The following is an 18,150-nucleotide window of genomic DNA, read 5'->3' on the forward strand; positions in this document are numbered from 1 at the left end:
TAGTCGTAACTTTTAACGGTCTCTTCAATTCAGTCAGTTTATGGCTCCAAGAACTGAACCTAACGATCGTGAATTTGATACTTTCGCTGAATTACATCATGATAATATTATAAAATTGTAATTTGTAGAATATATCTTACAATTTATGATATATGTATGAATTTATAGAATACTAGCTTATGCTCGCGACTTCATCCGCGTGGAATACACAAATTTCAAACCCCTATTTCACCTCCAGGGGTTGAATTTAAAAATTACTTACCCTACTTTCAATCCTCTACGAACTTCAAACCATCTTTTGACAATTTTATTTCTTTTTAATTTCAGGAGCTGGGTCTCGATATAACACACGATCAAATAGCGGAGTTAGAGTCCGCAGTCCACGATATTGACTTCGCTTCCGCCGCAGAGCACGAAAAGCGTGTCCGTCATGACGTCATGGCGCACGTCCACACGCTTGCAGAGCGATGCCCCTGCGCTGCGCCTATCATACACCTTGGAGCCACTTCGTGCTATGTTGGCGACAATACAGACCTGATTGTCCTAAGAGATGGTTTGGACTTACTACTGCCTAGATTGGCTGCTGTTATCAGTCGGCTCTCCAAGTTCGCTGATGAATACAAGTAAGTTTTTGGACTGTCTTATAAATAAGGTGATTTTCTCGGAGTTTCTACCCGTTATCTAAATCAGTAATCTAATCTAAAAAAGTAGCTTTTCAGTAAGCATTTAGAGGACAGTACCTGATTTTATTAGCAACATGCTGATTTGATTGGTAGGCCCCAATGTAAATACAAAAATGTTTCTATGAATTTTATAAAATACCAGAAACCTAAACTAAAATATTGCTCTATAGTCACTTATCTATGAACTTTTCATTTATCTAAACAAAATCTTCTCCTTATTTCAGATCTCTACCTATCCTGGGTTTCACCCATCTACAGCCGGCTCAATTGACAACAGTAGGGAAGCGAGCATCCCTATGGCTCAGCGACCTCCTAATGGACGAGCGCGCCTTGTCGCGCGCGAGGAACGACCTCCGATTTCGCGGAGTAAAAGGCACTACGGGGACCCAAGCTTCATTCATGCAACTGTTCAAAGGTGATGGTGAAAAAGTAAAAGCTCTAGATAAAAGAGTCGCTGAACTTGCTGGATTTGATAAGCGGTACATTGTCACTGGTCAAACATATTCCAGAAAAGTTGACTTAGAAGTCGTAGCAGCTATATCAGGCTTAGGAGCAACAGTACATAAAATGTGTTCTGATATTCGTATTCTGGCGTCACGTAAAGAATTGGAGGAGCCATTTGAAGCTTCCCAGATTGGTTCAAGCGCTATGCCGTACAAGAGGAATCCTATGAGATCGGAACGCTGTTGTGCTCTTGCGCGTCATTTGATCACACTGTACGCTAACGCTGCTAACACGCACGCAGTGCAATGGATGGAGCGTACTTTAGACGATTCAGCAAATCGCCGTTTAACTCTTGCAGAAGCATTTTTAGCCGCCGATGCTACGTTGTTAACTCTTCTTAACATTTGCCAAGGGCTTGTGGTATACCCTAAAGTTATAGCACGTTATATTGCTCAAGAACTTCCGTTTATGGCTACTGAAAACATTATAATGGCTATGGTGCAAGCCGGCGGTGATCGTCAAATTTGCCATGAAAAGATAAGAGTCCTCTCTCACGAAGCTGGAGCAGTCGTAAAACAGGAAGGGAAGGATAATGACTTAATCGACCGAGTTAAGAGTGATAAATACTTTGCGCCAATTATAAATCAACTCGATAAAATTTTGGATGCATCGACATTTATCGGCAGAGCGCCGGAACAAGTAGTTGAGTTCCTAGACGAAGAAGTTGTTCCTATTCTACAGAAGTACAAAGACTCATTGGTTTTGGTAGAAAAGCCAGTGTCCTTAATGATTTAATAACGTAACCAATTTTATAATATGACGAAACAATTATATTATTATTGTTAAAATTATTATTGGAATATTATTAACTATTTGGATTTATATTGAAATAATACGACATAATTAATGAATAAATGATATATTTACATTATAGCGTTTTATAAAAATACAAAAATGACTCTTCAACTTCACAAAACGTCATATACTAAATGAACTAGAAAATGGTAACTTATGTTCAATCAATGCCGAAATCATAATGCTATGCAAGCACAAGCTTTAAAAGAGCATGAGTAATAAATAACTATGAATTAACATTAAAACAATCAAACAAATAAATAAGCCTAGAGAATTAAAAAAGAGAGACTCAACTTAATAATTACGCTCGATACAAATTAAAAATCGTAGGATTTCGTGATCACATCTTATCACAATTGAGATGGCACGTCGAGATTACATTCGCGTTTATTCTGTAGCGTTTTAAAGAGAATTAGTCAGAAGTGTGTCGCCTTGACAAGCGGGTCCCTGACTGGGCCAGTTACAAGCACCTAAGTTAGGATCGAAACTAAGTTGAATTGGGCAGTTGAATATATGAAGAGTAAACCTTTGCTTAGTACAGTCCCATCTGCAAGCGTAGAATTTATTACACTGTTTTGGATGACGGAATAAACCTGCTCTCTGGCAGTCAATAGAGCCTTGCAGCGTTTCGTCTCTGCCTCGCCAGCCACCGGGACCGTAGCGATTAAACGTTTGTGAGTCCACAGATACAGTGTCTCCTGATTCTTGTATAGCAGCAGTTGGAGTGACCCCTTCGCTTAATAAGACTGTTTTATAAGTCGGAGCAACAGTGACAGCCTTAACACGTGGTTTTATTCTGACGATTCTTTCTGTTGTCGAAATTGCAGGTGTACTTGACACGTAACTCTCAGAATAGTCCTTGCGAGCAGAAGCTGCTGGAATATTGTAACTGTTGTCCTGATAGTCTTGATAGAATGAATCATCAGGAACTATAATTGGATTGAAAGTAGGCGAAACTGGTGCCACAGTAGTTACTGTGTTTATGCCTGGTACAGTTGAAAATCTTGTAGATTTTTGAGCCCAGGTGCTCTCATTAATATCCCCACGTCCTGCATCGTCATATCCATTGGTGTATTCAACATTATCTTGTTCTTGAACTGAAGGTCTTCTTCCTTTAAGTACTAGCACAGGCGACTGACAACTGCAAACAGCTCCTAATTTTCTCACCAGGAGTGGGTTGAAATCGTTTATTTTTGTAACAACAGCTACTTTAGGTTTCGTTCTTCTAATAGGAGCTCGTGCTGATGTAACTTCAACAAGCTCTTGTCTAATTGGAACAGTTGAGTAAGATACTTCAACTGATTCTGGTGTCGAGTAAGAGCCTGAGGCAACTAAACCAGCATCATTTCCAATAGTGCCAAAACCTAGCAATTGAGATTTAGCTGTTTCCACAACGATATTTTGTTTCCTCTTAGGCGCTAATGTTGACACTACAACTTGTTCTTGCTCCTGATACGGGTTATACCTGATCTCAGGACCAGCTGTACTCTTATAGCCGTATGATCCAATATTTCCTTGTAAAGTATCTTCTGAAGGGGGTAAGTATTCTGGTGCCTGATATGCTGTAGTCGACTCCACATAGTAGTTTGGTTCCGTTGTGGATTTAACAGCTGGTGGTACATACTTCGTCTTCGTCCTTCTAGGAGCGGAGGTGACTTCGACTAGCTCAGGTGCATAAGTTGATGTGACAGTTTTAGGAGACAGATAATAGCTATTGGAGCCTGATACAATAGGTTGCGCGGTGGTATAAGTCGTTGATACTAAACCTGCATCTGGACCAACAGTTCCGAAACCTAGTAAATTAGATTTTGCGTTTTGAACAACTATGTTTTGCTGCCTTACAACAGGAGCAGCTGTTGAAGAAACTACGATAGTACCCTCAGTAGGCACAGAATAATCTTGATAAGTACCAAATCTGGAAGAATCTCTCGATGCATCGTTATTGTATCCAAAGCTCTCGTAATTGATTACACGAGAAACTGTTTCGCCTGATGGTGGCAAATATTCTAACGATTTAATTTCAGGTTTAGCAGTCGATTGTGTAACGTATGTATCCACCGGTGGCAAATACTCAGGAGCGGTATACTTTGGTTTTGTGGCAGGAGGTAAATATTCCCGAGTAGTAGAATATGTTCGTGGCCTATAAGTAGATGTGACAACTGGAGTTTCAGTTGAGACGACTGGTGGCAAATATTCCTCGGCTTTGTACCCTACTTGAATTTCAGGAGATTGATAACCTTGATTGTATTGATATGTGGTTCTTGTGTCAGGAATAGTAGAGAAATGTACAGATTCTACAGTCTGTGATGAGCCTGAACTTGACTTGGAATCCGTGTATTGTACTGAGCTTTCATATTGTTGAGAATAATCAGCGGGCCTATAGTCATACTGGTCCTGAGTTTGTACAAATGAGTTTCCTTGATCAAAGATTGGTGTTGAGGCAGTCGAGTAGGTAACTTCTTGTTGATACTGTTGTTTAGGTGGTATGTATTCTGGTGCTTTGTATGTTTTAACTTTCTTTGGACTTTCATATTCGGCATAGTGGTCTTCGTATACAAGAGTAGCTGGCGTTGTTGAAACAAATACACCTTTACCATTTTCGTATTGAGCATTTCCACTGCCTTGGTGGAAGAACTGGTGGGAAACAGCGCTTGCATCTGAATAACTTGCGCTATTGGATGTCGCAATTTTGCTCACTGTTTCTGGTTGACTATAAGAATAACCTTCTTGGCTTACATACGTCTGCTGTGCAGTTGACTCGTATTCAACTGGTTTACTAACGTAGCTTGTTCTGGTCTGTTGAGTAGGTTGATATGATTGTGTGAACACAGAAGAGGTTGGCTTCAGATATGTAACTGGCTCAGCCGTTTCAGTGTACTTAAGGAGTGGGTTCTCATTTAGACTGACATCAGTTAGCTGGTAAAGTAAGTTAGGTTGTGATGTTGTTGAAACAACTTTTTGTCTATATGTTTGGGGCCTGTAAGTTGATGTAACGATCGGTGTAGGCGTTGACGAGACGAACTTTTGTTCGAATTGGACGGCTGGTTGTGAGTATTCATATCTTGAAACTGATGAACCTTGATAATTATTCACTTGGCCTGCATCGACTTGGTGTAATGTTTGTTGACTGTAAACTTGAGGTTGGGCTGTAGTGTAAACAGTTGTTTGAGGTTGTTCATATCTTGCACCTGATACGTACTCATATCCACTAGATCCAGCTGCTGTGGTTTTAGTATCTTCTCTATGAATCGTTTGTTGACTGAATGCTTGCCGGCTAGGTACGTACGGACTTACGTACGTCACTGGCGTTGCTTTTACTGTGTATTTGAGAAGAGGATTTTCGTACACTGTCACAGGAGTAGGTGTCACAGGGCGTGCGGTAGACGATACTGGTACATATTGCTGAGTATTATACCTTTGTATCGTTTGAGAGCTATAACTCTGAGGCTGATATGAAACTGTAGGGGCTGCTGTTGAGTACTGGGCACCAGTACTTTGGACATAAACAGTCGGTTGCTGGTATTCATAACCTTGTTCTTGTTGGCTCTGAGAATAAGAGTTAACTTTGCCAGTATCCACTGTGTGTAAAGTCTGTTGGCTATATGATTGTGGTTGGTATGTAGGTATTGTAGGCTGGACTGATATCGCAGGCTGGGGAGCTGAATATTGCACAACAGTTTGTGGGACTTCATAAGTATTTGATACTTGACTAGAAACATCAACCGACGGAGAATAAACATTACCAGATTCAACTTTGTGTAGAGTTTGTTGACTGTAAGATTGCGCCGTTGGTTGAACATAAGTTTCTGGTGTCCCGGTAGTATATGCCACTAGTTTTCTAAACGGTGGCTCAGAGACAGGTCTTGGAGTTGAGTATTCGAACCCAACAGATTCTACTTTATGTATAGTTTGTTGCTGGTGTCCAAATCCTTGAGGTTCGTAAGAAATCACAGTAGCTGATGGAGTCGCTGTACTATATGATACACCATCTTCAAACTTAATGACGGGTTTTGAATAATCGTATCCTGTTGATCCCGTGTTATACGTCGAAGAGTAATCCTTACTTTGATATTCGTAGTTCAGACCTTGATTATAGTTAGTCAATTTAATTTGTGGCGTTACTTGTTTCACAGGTACTACTGTAGGTTGAACGTATGTCACCGCTGGTTGAGTGTAACCAAAAACTTGTTTGATACTAGTTTTTGGTACTAAAGGTACATAGGTAGTTTTATAAGTCGTAACGGGTAAGGGAGTTGCCGTTGTGGGAACTCCAGACGATGTTGGATTGGTGACGTAACTGTAACCGTCGCTTTGAGTTGTACCAAATTGACTAATAGAAACACCAGCTCCAGCTTCATTTGTTTGATGGACTACATCTTGACTATAGGATTGGGTTTGATAGTTTCCTTGATCGGAATAGTTAGTATCGATCAAAGAGGTTTTTCCAACAAGACCAACTCTTACGGCCCCAGCAGTTAAAACGTGTGGTGCGCCTGTGTAAACGTTGTCATCAGTAACATATTCGCCAACATTTCCATTGCTATAACTGCCATAGTAGGTGCTTGTAGCACCACTAGTGGTTCCACTCGCACCACTGGTAGTTCCACTCGCCCCACTGGTATACGCATCAAGTTGCCCGTCAATCTTGTAAAGACTTTGGTACGTTCCTGGCTCCTCGTTAAATGCGATTGCAGGCTTGGGGTAAACGTAACCTCCTGAGCCTTGGCTATATGAACCACTATTAGAGGAACCGCTTTGTGTATATTTAATGTCACTTTGTGTATAAGGCACAGGAGGTACGTCGAGATGTTCGTAAGGCTTAGCGCGATCTCCTGCTGGGTTGTGAACGTATTTACCAGAATTGTCTTTACGATAGTATGCTCCAGCGTTGTATCGACTATCGTATTTGGGCGATACACCAACGTAGGCGTCATTTCCCTTGTATTTTCCTGAGTCTCCGCCTGCCTTAACGCGGAGCCTTTGACTGTTGATAGAACTAGCAGCAGGTAATCTATAGTCGTCTAAAATAAGAGATCCGCTTGTGTATCTCTCTCCGCCATTATAATTTGTGGTTTGTACGAGACCAAGACCCCTGTTAACATCATCTGCGGCAACTATATTATAAGAATGTCCGCTCGGTTCTCCTTGACTTCCAATTGCATAGTCATCATTAATTTGGTAAGTGCCCGGTCCAGCGAATCCAAGATTGGCGGCTTCTTGGGAAGCGATGTAATTAGTATCAAGGATATCTTCCTTCGAGAGAAGTCCGCCTTGAATACCTACGAGATTATCCAACGAAGCTCCGGATACTAAACTCTGATGAGCGGCGATGTTGACTGAATCGGCAGATTTTCCTTGGAAGCCAGTAGCACCTATAAATAAACAAAATTTAGCATATTAATTATTATATTATTTTAACATCGTAATTTATACGAATGCCTCCAACCTCAACGCCTCTCGGTTTGATCTTCGGTTTAATATTTTAATCACTAGGCTGTCTCTACTTTACCATAGTAGGTATAGTTTTGTTATATTAAAATTATGAATACCAGTGAGAGCAGCCCCAGAAAAGCCGAACGCCTCGGCTTCGTATCTAGCAATGTTCCCGCAGGCCGGTACCAGCCACGGCCACTCGCACTTCAGGCGCGCGGCGTCGAAGCCGAGCCCGAAGGGGCAACGGAACTCGTAGGCTGTGAGTGGCGCCTTGCCATGGTCTAAGCACGCGAAGAACCAGCGGCAGTTCTCTGGGTCCGCGAAGTAACCTGAAACAACGGATTTCATGGGTATTTAGTATCGAAAAGCAAGAGTGTATGTATTTTCACTGAAGCGGAGACGTGTGTTTTCGACCGATCAGATTGGTGAAAAACGTACGTTGAATGCACCAAAAAGGAGATGACCTTCAATGAAAGTGCACCCTTAAGATACTACTGGACTAAAGTTGAGCGTAGACGTGTGAGAGAAATAATAAAACTTCATCTCTGAATAATCTAATTAGTCAGATAAACACGTATGTTCCGTTTCAGTGGCATCTTTAAACCGAAACTGATGATTGAGAGAAGTCGCGATAAAATTATCAGGCCATATCCTGGTCGGCTTCGTGGACACTGTTCTACGTCAGTCGACATGGCAGGTTTAGTTGGGTAGGTAAAATTCTACTAACCTTCTTTGTCAGGACAGATGAATCTGGTGCGCGGCACGGGCGCTATCTCGGAGGATCCCGGGCAGGCTTGCGAGTGCGGCAGGCTGCCGGGCCACACGCACACCTCGTAGCGAGAGTCGAAGGCCAGACCAGCTGGACAATCGAATTCGAATACCTGTGAATACAATTTTCTTGAATTTTTTCATGTTTTGTACTCGAAAACTATCTTTGCATATAGTAACATTTTTAGATTACTTTTTTAGAATAATAAGCGCTTCAGATGTTTGGGGTTATTCAAGGGGATGATAAACAAAATCTGAAAAGCCCGTAACGCATTGGCGGGTCCTGTGACATATCAAATGTTCATGAGTGGCGATAATCAATGAAATCGGGTGATCGGCTCGTTTGCTCGCTATTTATGTATATATTGTATATTTTGAAAAAAACGCGCTGCAAATGTGCAGTTGTGGCCTGTGTAACGAATTCGCAGTGCTATTAATTATTCATTCTCTTACAGGCTTTCCGTACCTATGGTAACTATTTCTATACCGATGGGCTTACCACAAAAAAGAACGCGGATTAAACAAACTTTACTTACATAAATCCTTTTAGCTCATACAAACGCACGTGTTTAAGTTTCTGTGGTGTGACCATTAATTAGAATGTAACCAAGAAACAAAGAGTTCATTTGCAAGAAATCTCAAATATTATTATGTAGTTATAAGTATTATTATGTACTATCTTGTTTTCAAAACAAACAACTTACTGTGTATTCCGGTGAGAGTTGGTCGAACTTTACACACCGGTAGAACCTGGCGCAGGAACGAGGATGCACGAAGTATCCTTGGCGAGAGCAAGAGAACTCGGTTCTCGTGTCCTGGAATGAAACATGCATCGATATAAATACAAGATATGGTCAAGCGAACACAATTTTTCACGGTTTTGGAACCAAATAAATCAGCGCCACCTCTTAGATACTAATGAACGACCCGTTGGGAATCCAGACGTCACTGAGGTTGCATTGGTGCTAAAGCACCACTAAGTCGGTGCCATTTTGTTTGTTCAACAGCCTTGTCCATACGAAGTAATAATATATAAGTTAATGGAAACATGACCAAAAATTAACCACGTGAATAGATAGCCGTTATCAGCCATATTTATAAGTAGGATGTGATTCTTAGACTCCCAGTACTTGCAAATTATCACCTAAGAGCGAGTCAAGGCAAGTAGGTTTTATCAGTACCTATTGTGTTTCGTTATGGTTTCGCTGTAGAGCTTTTTTAAAGGGTTCTTTTAAAATTGCGAAATCCAGATGACAAAGACTTTAGATTAGATTTACTTTGGGATAGACAACAATAGCCAAAAGAAATGAATGACACTATTGTAATCGATTTTGCGTAATAGATCTTTAACATAAATAAAAGCCTTTTAAAGACTGGTCGACCATTCTCTCAATAATTTAGATTGAATGATTGAGATAAGTGATATAAATAACAATAAAACTCAATAGCAATACAGTTCTAAAAGACGCTGGGAGAATTTTTACCCCTATGCCGTCGACATTGCTTCTACGCGCACGAAACGCTTTGGCGTCGTCATTTTTCTAGTTCTACGCATGGCTAGGGTTTGGAAATTGGAATACTCTTCCAAAATCAGTGTTGTTCCGATTCTAATCCGGTTATCTTTAAAATAAAATCGGTAAAATTCCACTTAAAACGCATCTTAAATCTAACACATTTAACTTACGAAGAGATGACAACCTGTCTGATTCAGATTGAAGCCATCCTGAATTCCAGACCACTCACACCTCTCTCTTCCGATCCTTCCGACCTTACTTGCCTAACCCCCGCTCATTTCCTCATAGGACGCTCACTCTTGTCGGTTCCTAGTCCAATGGTCAGCGATGCAAACATCGCCACCATGGAGCGCTACCAACGCATCGAGGCGCTCAAACAGCACTTCTGGAGGAGATTTTCTGACGAGTACATTTCTCTGCTCCAACAGCGCACCAAATGGAAAAGGGGCTCATCCACAAGTCTGCAGCTGGGGAGCTTGGTGCTCGTCAGAGATAAACAGCAGCCACCACTCCTATGGCAGCTGGGAAGAGTAGAGAGGGTGCATCTTGGCAAGGACGGCGTGGCTCGAGTGGCTGACATCAAAACTAAGAAGGGAGTCGTCACTCGGGCCTTCAACAATATTTGCCCCCTGCCAATCGTCAACTCGTGCGGGCAGGATGTTTAGTGCAACCGCACTCAACCGGCCGGCGGCGGGAGGCGCGGGGTGCCCGCGCGACATCTGCCTTCTCCACGGAAGAAGATTGCATTCGCGGTGCAACGGGCGAACACGCCACATACAGCTTATAAAGTTAATTAATGATTACAAATATACCAGTGCCTCGATTACAGTCGTTTTCATAAACACACCACCAAGAGTGTATACCTTCTTAGCAAACATCTTAGGCCACATTATCACTTCCCATAAGTTGTGCCGTGTGATAGTGGTCAAGCGTTTGTCTATGATGAATAAAAAAAACTAACCTCTCTGATCGAATGAATAACGCCATCGGAGTCGACAACTTGCGTAATGCGGTAGGGGGAGACCTGCAGCGCGTCCAGAGCACGACCAGCAATGCTCGGGGCTGATAGAATTTCGTTTTCAAGAGATCTGAAAACACAAAGCGATGATCAGTTATGGTGCAATCCTAGATGGAAAACGTCAAAATTACCCAGGGTAGATAGATCTCCTCTAGTACCAACGGGAAGTTACTAAGTATCCGCTGTCTGTCCGCCTGGCCGACTGTCTTCCTGTCAAGTGGGCTGTATCTCATGAACCGTAATAGAGAGTTGAAATTTTCACAGAACGTGTATTTCTATTGCCGCTATTACAATGAAAATTTCAATATGACCGTAATGTAAAAAATCAAAAAGTAGGTAACCTAACCTACTTTTTTTTGTTATAAGGATCTAGAGTCTAATTTGAACTAATTCTTAATCTGTCTATAAGAAACTATTTCTACTTAGAAGGGTTTAAGAACTAGTTGTGGGTATATGCTTTAGAATTGGAAATAATATTTTCGCAAATATTTTCGTTTGCCTCGACTAGTTTTGTGTCTGAAAAAAAAACTGTACACTCTCTTGATATAATAAATTAGCTTTCGCTGTAATTACCTCAGTACAGCCGCCCTAGGTGCTCTGCTCTGCTGGTTCAGCACTTTCGTCAATGCGGTCCTCAGGGTCGGTCCGCAGGGAGTGTCGGTGTCCCGATCGGCTTTGTGTAGGGCCAGACCGGCGAGACCTCTTACACGTGCGTATTTGCCTTTCACATCTACTGATGAGGCGTCTTCGAAGGAGATCCAGGTTTTGTCCCTGAAATTGGATAAAGTTAAAAAAATCTCGATAAGTAGGTACTGCTACAATTCTTCTGGAGCATTACTTTGATCATCCAATAGATTGAATCAAAGGCTAACGATTATCGCCCATTTGGAACGATGGGACGACGTATCGACACTCCACAGGGCAATTCCATTCAGGCAATTCAGGTCAAATTAGATACCCTCCGTATTTCACCTGACCTAAGACCACAACCTAAGGTTATGCCGCCCTTCAGTATTACTTACTACTTACAACTTTTAGAACATATACAGTATACTTATATACCTAACCTTACTACATACTAATATACTAATTCCAGGCACGTCCAGATTATCTTAAAAGATTTGCTCAGAAACACTTATGAAATGTTTTGTTAATTTATTCAACAAAACTGTCAGGATTATGGTAATTGTATTGAGAAAATTTATATCCAAAGCAGCTTTATGATGCGTTAGATTTATTGCTACTGTTTTGCCTAGATTCAACTGGTATTTGACCTGCTTTTTACGTAAGATTTATGAGTAATCAGTGGTTGAAGCTATACCAGTTTTTACAGAAAGGTTGTCAAGTAACATCCGCTATTTGAAGGTCGATGTTTATATGCACTAATTTATCACTATTATGACCTATTATTTTTAATGAGACCTGTTTCTGTAAACGTGAAAGTTCTCCATTTCATTCTTCCAAACTAAACGTTCGTTCGAGTCTATGCAAACATAATAATCGTATGATCGAACTCTACGAGTAGGTATGCTTTTTAGGATTTCAGTTTATCTCTATTGATTTTATTATGGATTTTTATAACCGCAATGAATTGAGTTGCATTTGCATGAACCCGTTAAATGTGTTCAAATAAAATTTTGAAAATATTTTATGTAAATACTTACTTAAAAGCATAAGGCGCTGACAGGTCCTGGTCCCTTTCCAGAGTCCACCTTCCTTTACGCAGCTGCCTGCAGAGTTCGGCCTGGTCGATTTCTTTAGGCTCGTCGTTTTCGGTGGGGCTTCCCGGAGTACTGAGGGTTTCGTTTTGCAGCGTGAACTGTCTGGCTGTGGCTGGTAAGCTGATTACAACTTTGGAGGCCGGAACTCCTAATCCAACTACGAGGTCTACTACTGAATCCTGGAAAAGAGTTTTTTATGGGTAACTTTTGATACATCCGAGATCTGAAGATAAATTAAAAAGTCTTTGAACGGCTAAAACCATTTTACAACAAAATAACAGCTTTATTTTTGACTTTGATCCTGTGTAGGGCTGATTTGTGACATATTTTGTGGTACGAAAGTGAGGCATGAGAGTTTATTTGGGTGTCTGAACCGTCTCGTATTGGTTCCTCAGTCAACCTTCTCCAGAGCTCATTCTACCTTACTGCATCCAGGTACCTATACCTACCTACCTATGTGCCAAATGCTTCGACGAAAATACTGTGCGTGCTTCTAGATGGCGTAAATTTTTATTACAGTAAGTAGGTAGGTTCCATTGGAAGCTCTTTTGAAAACATTTTCAAGGGTTACTAGCTTGTATTATTTCAGGTTCAGGCGGCGCAAGATTGTGGCGTGTGGAAGTCCCTACAAGAGACCTATGTCCAGCTCCACAGCTGACGTCCACACGTCACACAAGAATTACTTATTACTTCCTACATCCACGGTTGTTGTGACTTTGTCCCCGTTTTGGAATGATTATTCAATATCAAGAAGCTGAGAATAAACTCATTAATAAACAATCTTACCGATTTTAATTTAACTTGTAGGACATCCAAAGAATTCCAAGAACGACGGAGATACGCCTATGCTGAATAAAATTATCTGCTTTTAAAACATTTAATTTGATGTCTTCATACTATCATGACATTAAATGTTAATTAATATCCTGTAGTAACTAAGTGGGTCTATAAACTTGTATCTTGTAATTATTGGGCGTCTGTGCGGATTCTAATGTACGAGAATTAATGACTGTTATCAATTTAATGATTTGAACCTTATAAAATACGAAAGTTTATCTGATTGTTACTTCTAAACTCGCTAAAATACTCAAACATATCTCAATATTTAGCAAAATTTAAACTTTATTAAACACAACTTTGAGAAAGATCGATTCTACTTTTTATTAGAGCAAAATAAGGCTTCCCAAATCCCAATCAATGTGTATAGTCCTAAAGACACGCAGGGCAAGTCGCCAGAAATATCTAGTGATTTGATGAATGCGATATAATATGTAATACCCATTGATGGTAATAGGTACCCTCTATATCTGTCTGTTAACGCCATTTGTAGACTAATACTATTTTTTATTTTTTTTAAGCCTTGAATGTGGAAACTGATATAAGCCCAGAGAAAGAAACCTTTAATTTTGGAGATGAGCCCAATAACATTGTGATATTTTAATTCTGATAAAAATTTAAAAATATAATGATTACAGTTTCTCATGGATAAAGTCGAGGATAACAATCTTTATAATATCCTTGTTATAATAAGATGTCAAACATTGAACGCCTACACAATTTATATTAGCAAGCATGACCATGTCTGAGGCTTTGCAAGTTGCAACATTTGCATAGGTTTTATTTAGCTCTAACATTTAGGCGAAGGTAGTTCACTCCATTACAGAATGATTTAGTTCACTCAACCTTCTTTGTAGTCGGATCACAAAGTTAAGATTATCTTTTAAATCTAGATTATATTAACACTCGGTCTGCTTTACGGCTTGGAATTTTAAAGATGCTCAAGCACATGCCGCCTGGCCTACAAATACCTACCTACTGAATTTTAAATCAGGATTACTGTATGCGGGCAGTAAGTTCTTTATTACCTCAGTAATAAGAGTCAATTTGGTATGGAAAAATGTTTACGGATGTTTGCACAATTTTTCTCAATGCGCCCAGTTTGCCTTCGCACCAGTTCTATTTGACGCGCCTAGACAAGCCTAGACCATGGCATGAGTAAGATAATCTTTTAGGTAGCGATGGTGTAAATGGTTTTTTACAATAGTTTTTTTAAACTAATTGAATCACCGCGGCCTCTTGCGTCCTTTTAATACTTCAGGCACCCATAACAAGATCAAATCTTCTCCGAGAGATTCTAGAGAGAGACATAGGCTACCTACTTTTCATCCTGGAAATCCCACGGGATTTTAAAAGCATAGGTAAATCTACACGAAATCGATGAAGTTGCGAGCAGCTTTTCCCTTAATATAACATTTGATTTTTTTCTTTTATTTGTATAAAAGGTAAGAGGAAAATTATTTGAACGTCTTAGGTACATCGTTTCTTCGAATTACTTACTTAACTGCTTAGGTGCATTTTTATTGAAAAAATTATGGCCAGGATATCTAACCACATTCTAAACTATCACGTAGCTTGGTACCTACTTTAATTTACATCCGTCAGGTGTTATTCAATAAAAATAGACATAGCACTTTGAAAACTGCCTCCCTGTGGATTTTCAATACTTACCTATTATTCAAGTATATTTTTTTTCTGTCATTTCGTGAGATTTTCCGAAAAAGTAACAAACAGACCCACTTATATATCAAATCAAAAACTACTAGGTACTTATCCTAAATTAGTTTATTGTCGATACTTTTAGTTCTACACCCACCGAAGATTGCCGTTCACTGCACTTTTTTGATATATTCAATCCGATTGCTATGCCTCAATTCAGATCAACAATATTGAGTATAGTTAGGTATAGTGAAGTCTAGAGACTAGAGTACGTATTAGGCCTATGTCTGGACCTTAGCTTTATCCCGTGAGATTACAATACAACACTCAGATATCAAGTGCTCATTACCCTCATTCATTACCCCATCCAATAGCTCATTTCAATGTCCATTTCTTATAATTCTAGCACTCAGCGAGGATTGTTGTTCAGTGCAGCTTATTGACGTACTGAAAGTTAGGAATCAGGTCGTTGTATCCATGTAACAATTTAGATCAGTTCTCATTAAGCCTCTACGACCTACGTGTTGGTTAAAGTTCCCACGGAAAGTTAAAGACCGGACAGTATTCCGTGAAAGTACATGTAAATACACAGGGTGAAATGTACTGTTAAAATACTTACAGTATTCATCATATCCCATAACCCGCTCAACCGACTGGGATGATAAGTCATCTTCTTCACCAATCCCAAGGCATGTGTTTGCACCATCATCAGATCGACTTTCTTCATCAAAGCTCTGAGATCGTAGTACTTCGCCAAGAGTTCAGGGTGAGCTGGTAGTGCCAGGAACAGAGGTCCACCTCCTGAGGAGCTGATGGCCTCTCTAGCTGCTTCCACTGTCTCCAAGACCTTGGATTTTTTGAGGGTTTTGTGAGCATCGTGGATTTCGAGACCTTGCACGTGCTTTGACTTGAGGAGATCAGGGAGGTTCTGAAAAAAAAGAAATAGGTATAAATTAGAAACAAATTCAATCCCATCATTCGTCAACCCATCGCCGGCTCACTACTGAACGCGAGTCTCCTCTCAGAATGAGAAGGGAACCCTATTCAAATTCAATTCATGTACATAATACCGTCTAACCCCACATTAGAGGCTATTATGAAATATCATTGCCTGTCTCAGTATGATACATATTGGTTCTTAAATCGGAACCTGCTGAGAAGAAACTCAGCAATTACTATTTATATCGTGCTACATTATTAGAACACTAGTCTTATTTTTCTTCATCTACGATGAAATTACGCCACAATCGAGATGTATTTTTTTCCGAGATTTTAATAATGGCTGACTGCATTCCTTTATGTTAGTACTCTACTTACTAGTTCTTTTCATTGTGTTTTGAATTATCAGATTTTTTTGAAATTCTTCGCAAAATATCATCATCTTCACTATCAACAAATAGACGTCCATTGCTGGACATAGGTCTCCTGTAGGGACATCTACACTATTGGGTCTTGCGCCGCTACATAGATAGGTAACAGATCATATTCTTGTATGTAAATAGGTATCTAAACAATCATTTTCCCCACGAAATTGATAAGTTACCTAAGTTTTATGGACAAACAGACAAATCTACAAATGTAAAAAATCTAGTTTATTAATCCTTGGTCTTGTTCGTTGAATTAATTTGAACAACTTAGTTGAGTAAAGTGCGCATATTGAAAAATATCTCGTCAGCCTTGGAACCTTATTAAATTATAGCTTTAGCTTTAATTCCTGACTAACGCAACGTTTATTTAGAAATGGTTCTTTGATATTTCATCAGGTTGACTTATTCGGAAAACATTTCGTTTTAGGGTTCTGTAGTGAAAGAGAAATAGAAAGAGAAAGATTTTTTTTTTCAAATAAACTTTTACAAGTTCAGTATCATTTTGAATCGTTAACTGAATCTAGGCCTACCATCGGAATTAAACATTGTAAAAACTGGGTAGGTATATAAACAGTATTTTTTGTAACTAAATTAATTTTTCATTACTATTATTATTCTAGAGTTAGAATTATTAATTTTTCATTACTATTATTATTCTAGAGTTAGAATAATAATAGTAATGAAAAATTAACTTAGTTACAAAAAATACTGCTACTTTTGTTTTTACGTCATTATGAACTCTTTATAATCTGTAACAAGGTCGTGTCGTCTACAGGTTTAGGTAGGTATGTCCTAAACCAGTTTGAGAAGACCCTCTTCATACTTCTCGTAAATGCTGATAATGTACCTACCTAGTACCTAACTATACTTTCTCGTATAGGTACCTACATATAGGCAATAAACTAAAACTACCCAGGAATAACATAGGTATTATAGGTGCCATGTTGATAACCTTAATCCTTGGGATATTTTATTTGGCTATTCAACAAATGTGTGTGATACAGCTCTTATATTACGGTTATTGCATAATTACTCTAGCTGTAGGTATAGGTATGGTCGTATTTGGTCACCGTTACTTTCAATGAAGTTTTATTAATATAGAACAGGTTGACTCGGTGGCTCAATTTTGTTCATTATGCCCACCTTAGATCATTCAAAGGTGCTTGAACTGAATTTTCCTATCAGGGAAATTTATTTCTTGGAATGCTACAAGATTATACCTATAGAAAAGTTATTTCTTTGTTATTTTATGGTTAGTTTACCTTTATCTATTTTGATTAAATTTTGGTTTTAATAAAAAAAAATCCTAGACCCACATACTTATTATTGTACCTACTAGTAGGAGTGACGAGGCGTAAAAAAATACCCATGCCAAATTACAGATTTCTAGCACTAATAGTCTCCGAGATTAACCGAGGACGGACGGACGGACGGACAGACGGATAGGGACAACCCTCCACCTCCCATGGCCCCACCAACCTCTCGGTTATATGGGCCGAATCGCGGGAGGGCGCCCGTTCGGTACTTGCTCTTGGCATTTTCCCGGGGCGCCTTCTTGACTCCCTACAAATTATTTTTGTCTCTTCCTTGTCCCTTATGCTCACTCTCCCCCCTTGGGGGCTAGGACAGACGGACAGACGGACATGGCAAAACTATAAGGGGTCCTTGTTTACTACGGAACCCTAAAAATCGGCACAAGACCCCCATGGTCTTGCGCCGCTTGAATCCAACGGTTCCAACAACGTGTGGAAGTCCCTAAAGAGACATACGTTCGTCAGTGGAAGTCTATCGGTTGACGATTATGATTTTGATGATGATGGAAGGATTACCTACTTGACATGACTCACCTTA

General features: G+C 39.8%; 3 protein-coding genes across 3 annotated transcripts in view; 2 read left to right on the forward strand and 1 right to left on the reverse strand.

Moving 5' to 3' along the window:
- Adsl (adenylosuccinate lyase) overlaps positions 1-2,055 on the forward strand; it is a 57,673-nt gene extending 55,618 nt beyond the window's left edge. Inside the window, exons 2-3 of the mRNA XM_034975027.2 lie at positions 328-623; positions 908-2,055. Of these exons, the coding sequence (XP_034830918.1) occupies positions 328-623; positions 908-1,922 (1,311 nt within the window). The 3' untranslated portion in view covers positions 1,923-2,055. The remainder of the gene's footprint in view (positions 1-327; positions 624-907) is intronic.
- LOC117987522 (uncharacterized) overlaps positions 2,033-18,150 on the reverse strand; it is a 49,764-nt gene continuing 33,646 nt past the window's right edge. Inside the window, exons 2-9 of the mRNA XM_034974547.2 lie at positions 15,552-15,860; positions 12,380-12,615; positions 11,289-11,486; positions 10,659-10,785; positions 8,888-8,998; positions 8,143-8,296; positions 7,532-7,744; positions 2,033-7,354 (exon numbers count right to left, since the gene is read on the reverse strand). Of these exons, the coding sequence (XP_034830438.1) occupies positions 2,385-7,354; positions 7,532-7,744; positions 8,143-8,296; positions 8,888-8,998; positions 10,659-10,785; positions 11,289-11,486; positions 12,380-12,615; positions 15,552-15,860 (6,318 nt within the window). The 3' untranslated portion in view covers positions 2,033-2,384. The remainder of the gene's footprint in view (positions 7,355-7,531; positions 7,745-8,142; positions 8,297-8,887; positions 8,999-10,658; positions 10,786-11,288; positions 11,487-12,379; positions 12,616-15,551; positions 15,861-18,150) is intronic.
- Positions 8,324-10,535, forward strand: LOC138403164 (uncharacterized). The gene has a single exon (XM_069502617.1). It carries the CDS (start codon positions 9,874-9,876, stop codon positions 10,360-10,362), a length of 489 nt encoding a protein of 162 aa, XP_069358718.1. The 5' UTR covers positions 8,324-9,873; the 3' UTR covers positions 10,363-10,535.

Source organism: Maniola hyperantus, chromosome 13, assembly GCF_902806685.2.
Source record: "Maniola hyperantus chromosome 13, iAphHyp1.2, whole genome shotgun sequence".
In the NCBI taxonomy this organism is placed as follows: Eukaryota; Metazoa; Arthropoda; class Insecta; order Lepidoptera; family Nymphalidae; genus Maniola; species Maniola hyperantus.

Bases quoted from the DNA above. Each gene is read 5' to 3' on its own strand.
- LOC138403164 (XM_069502617.1), top strand. From the start codon at position 9,874: ATGACAACCTGTCTGATTCAGATTGAAGCCATCCTGAATTCCAGACCA.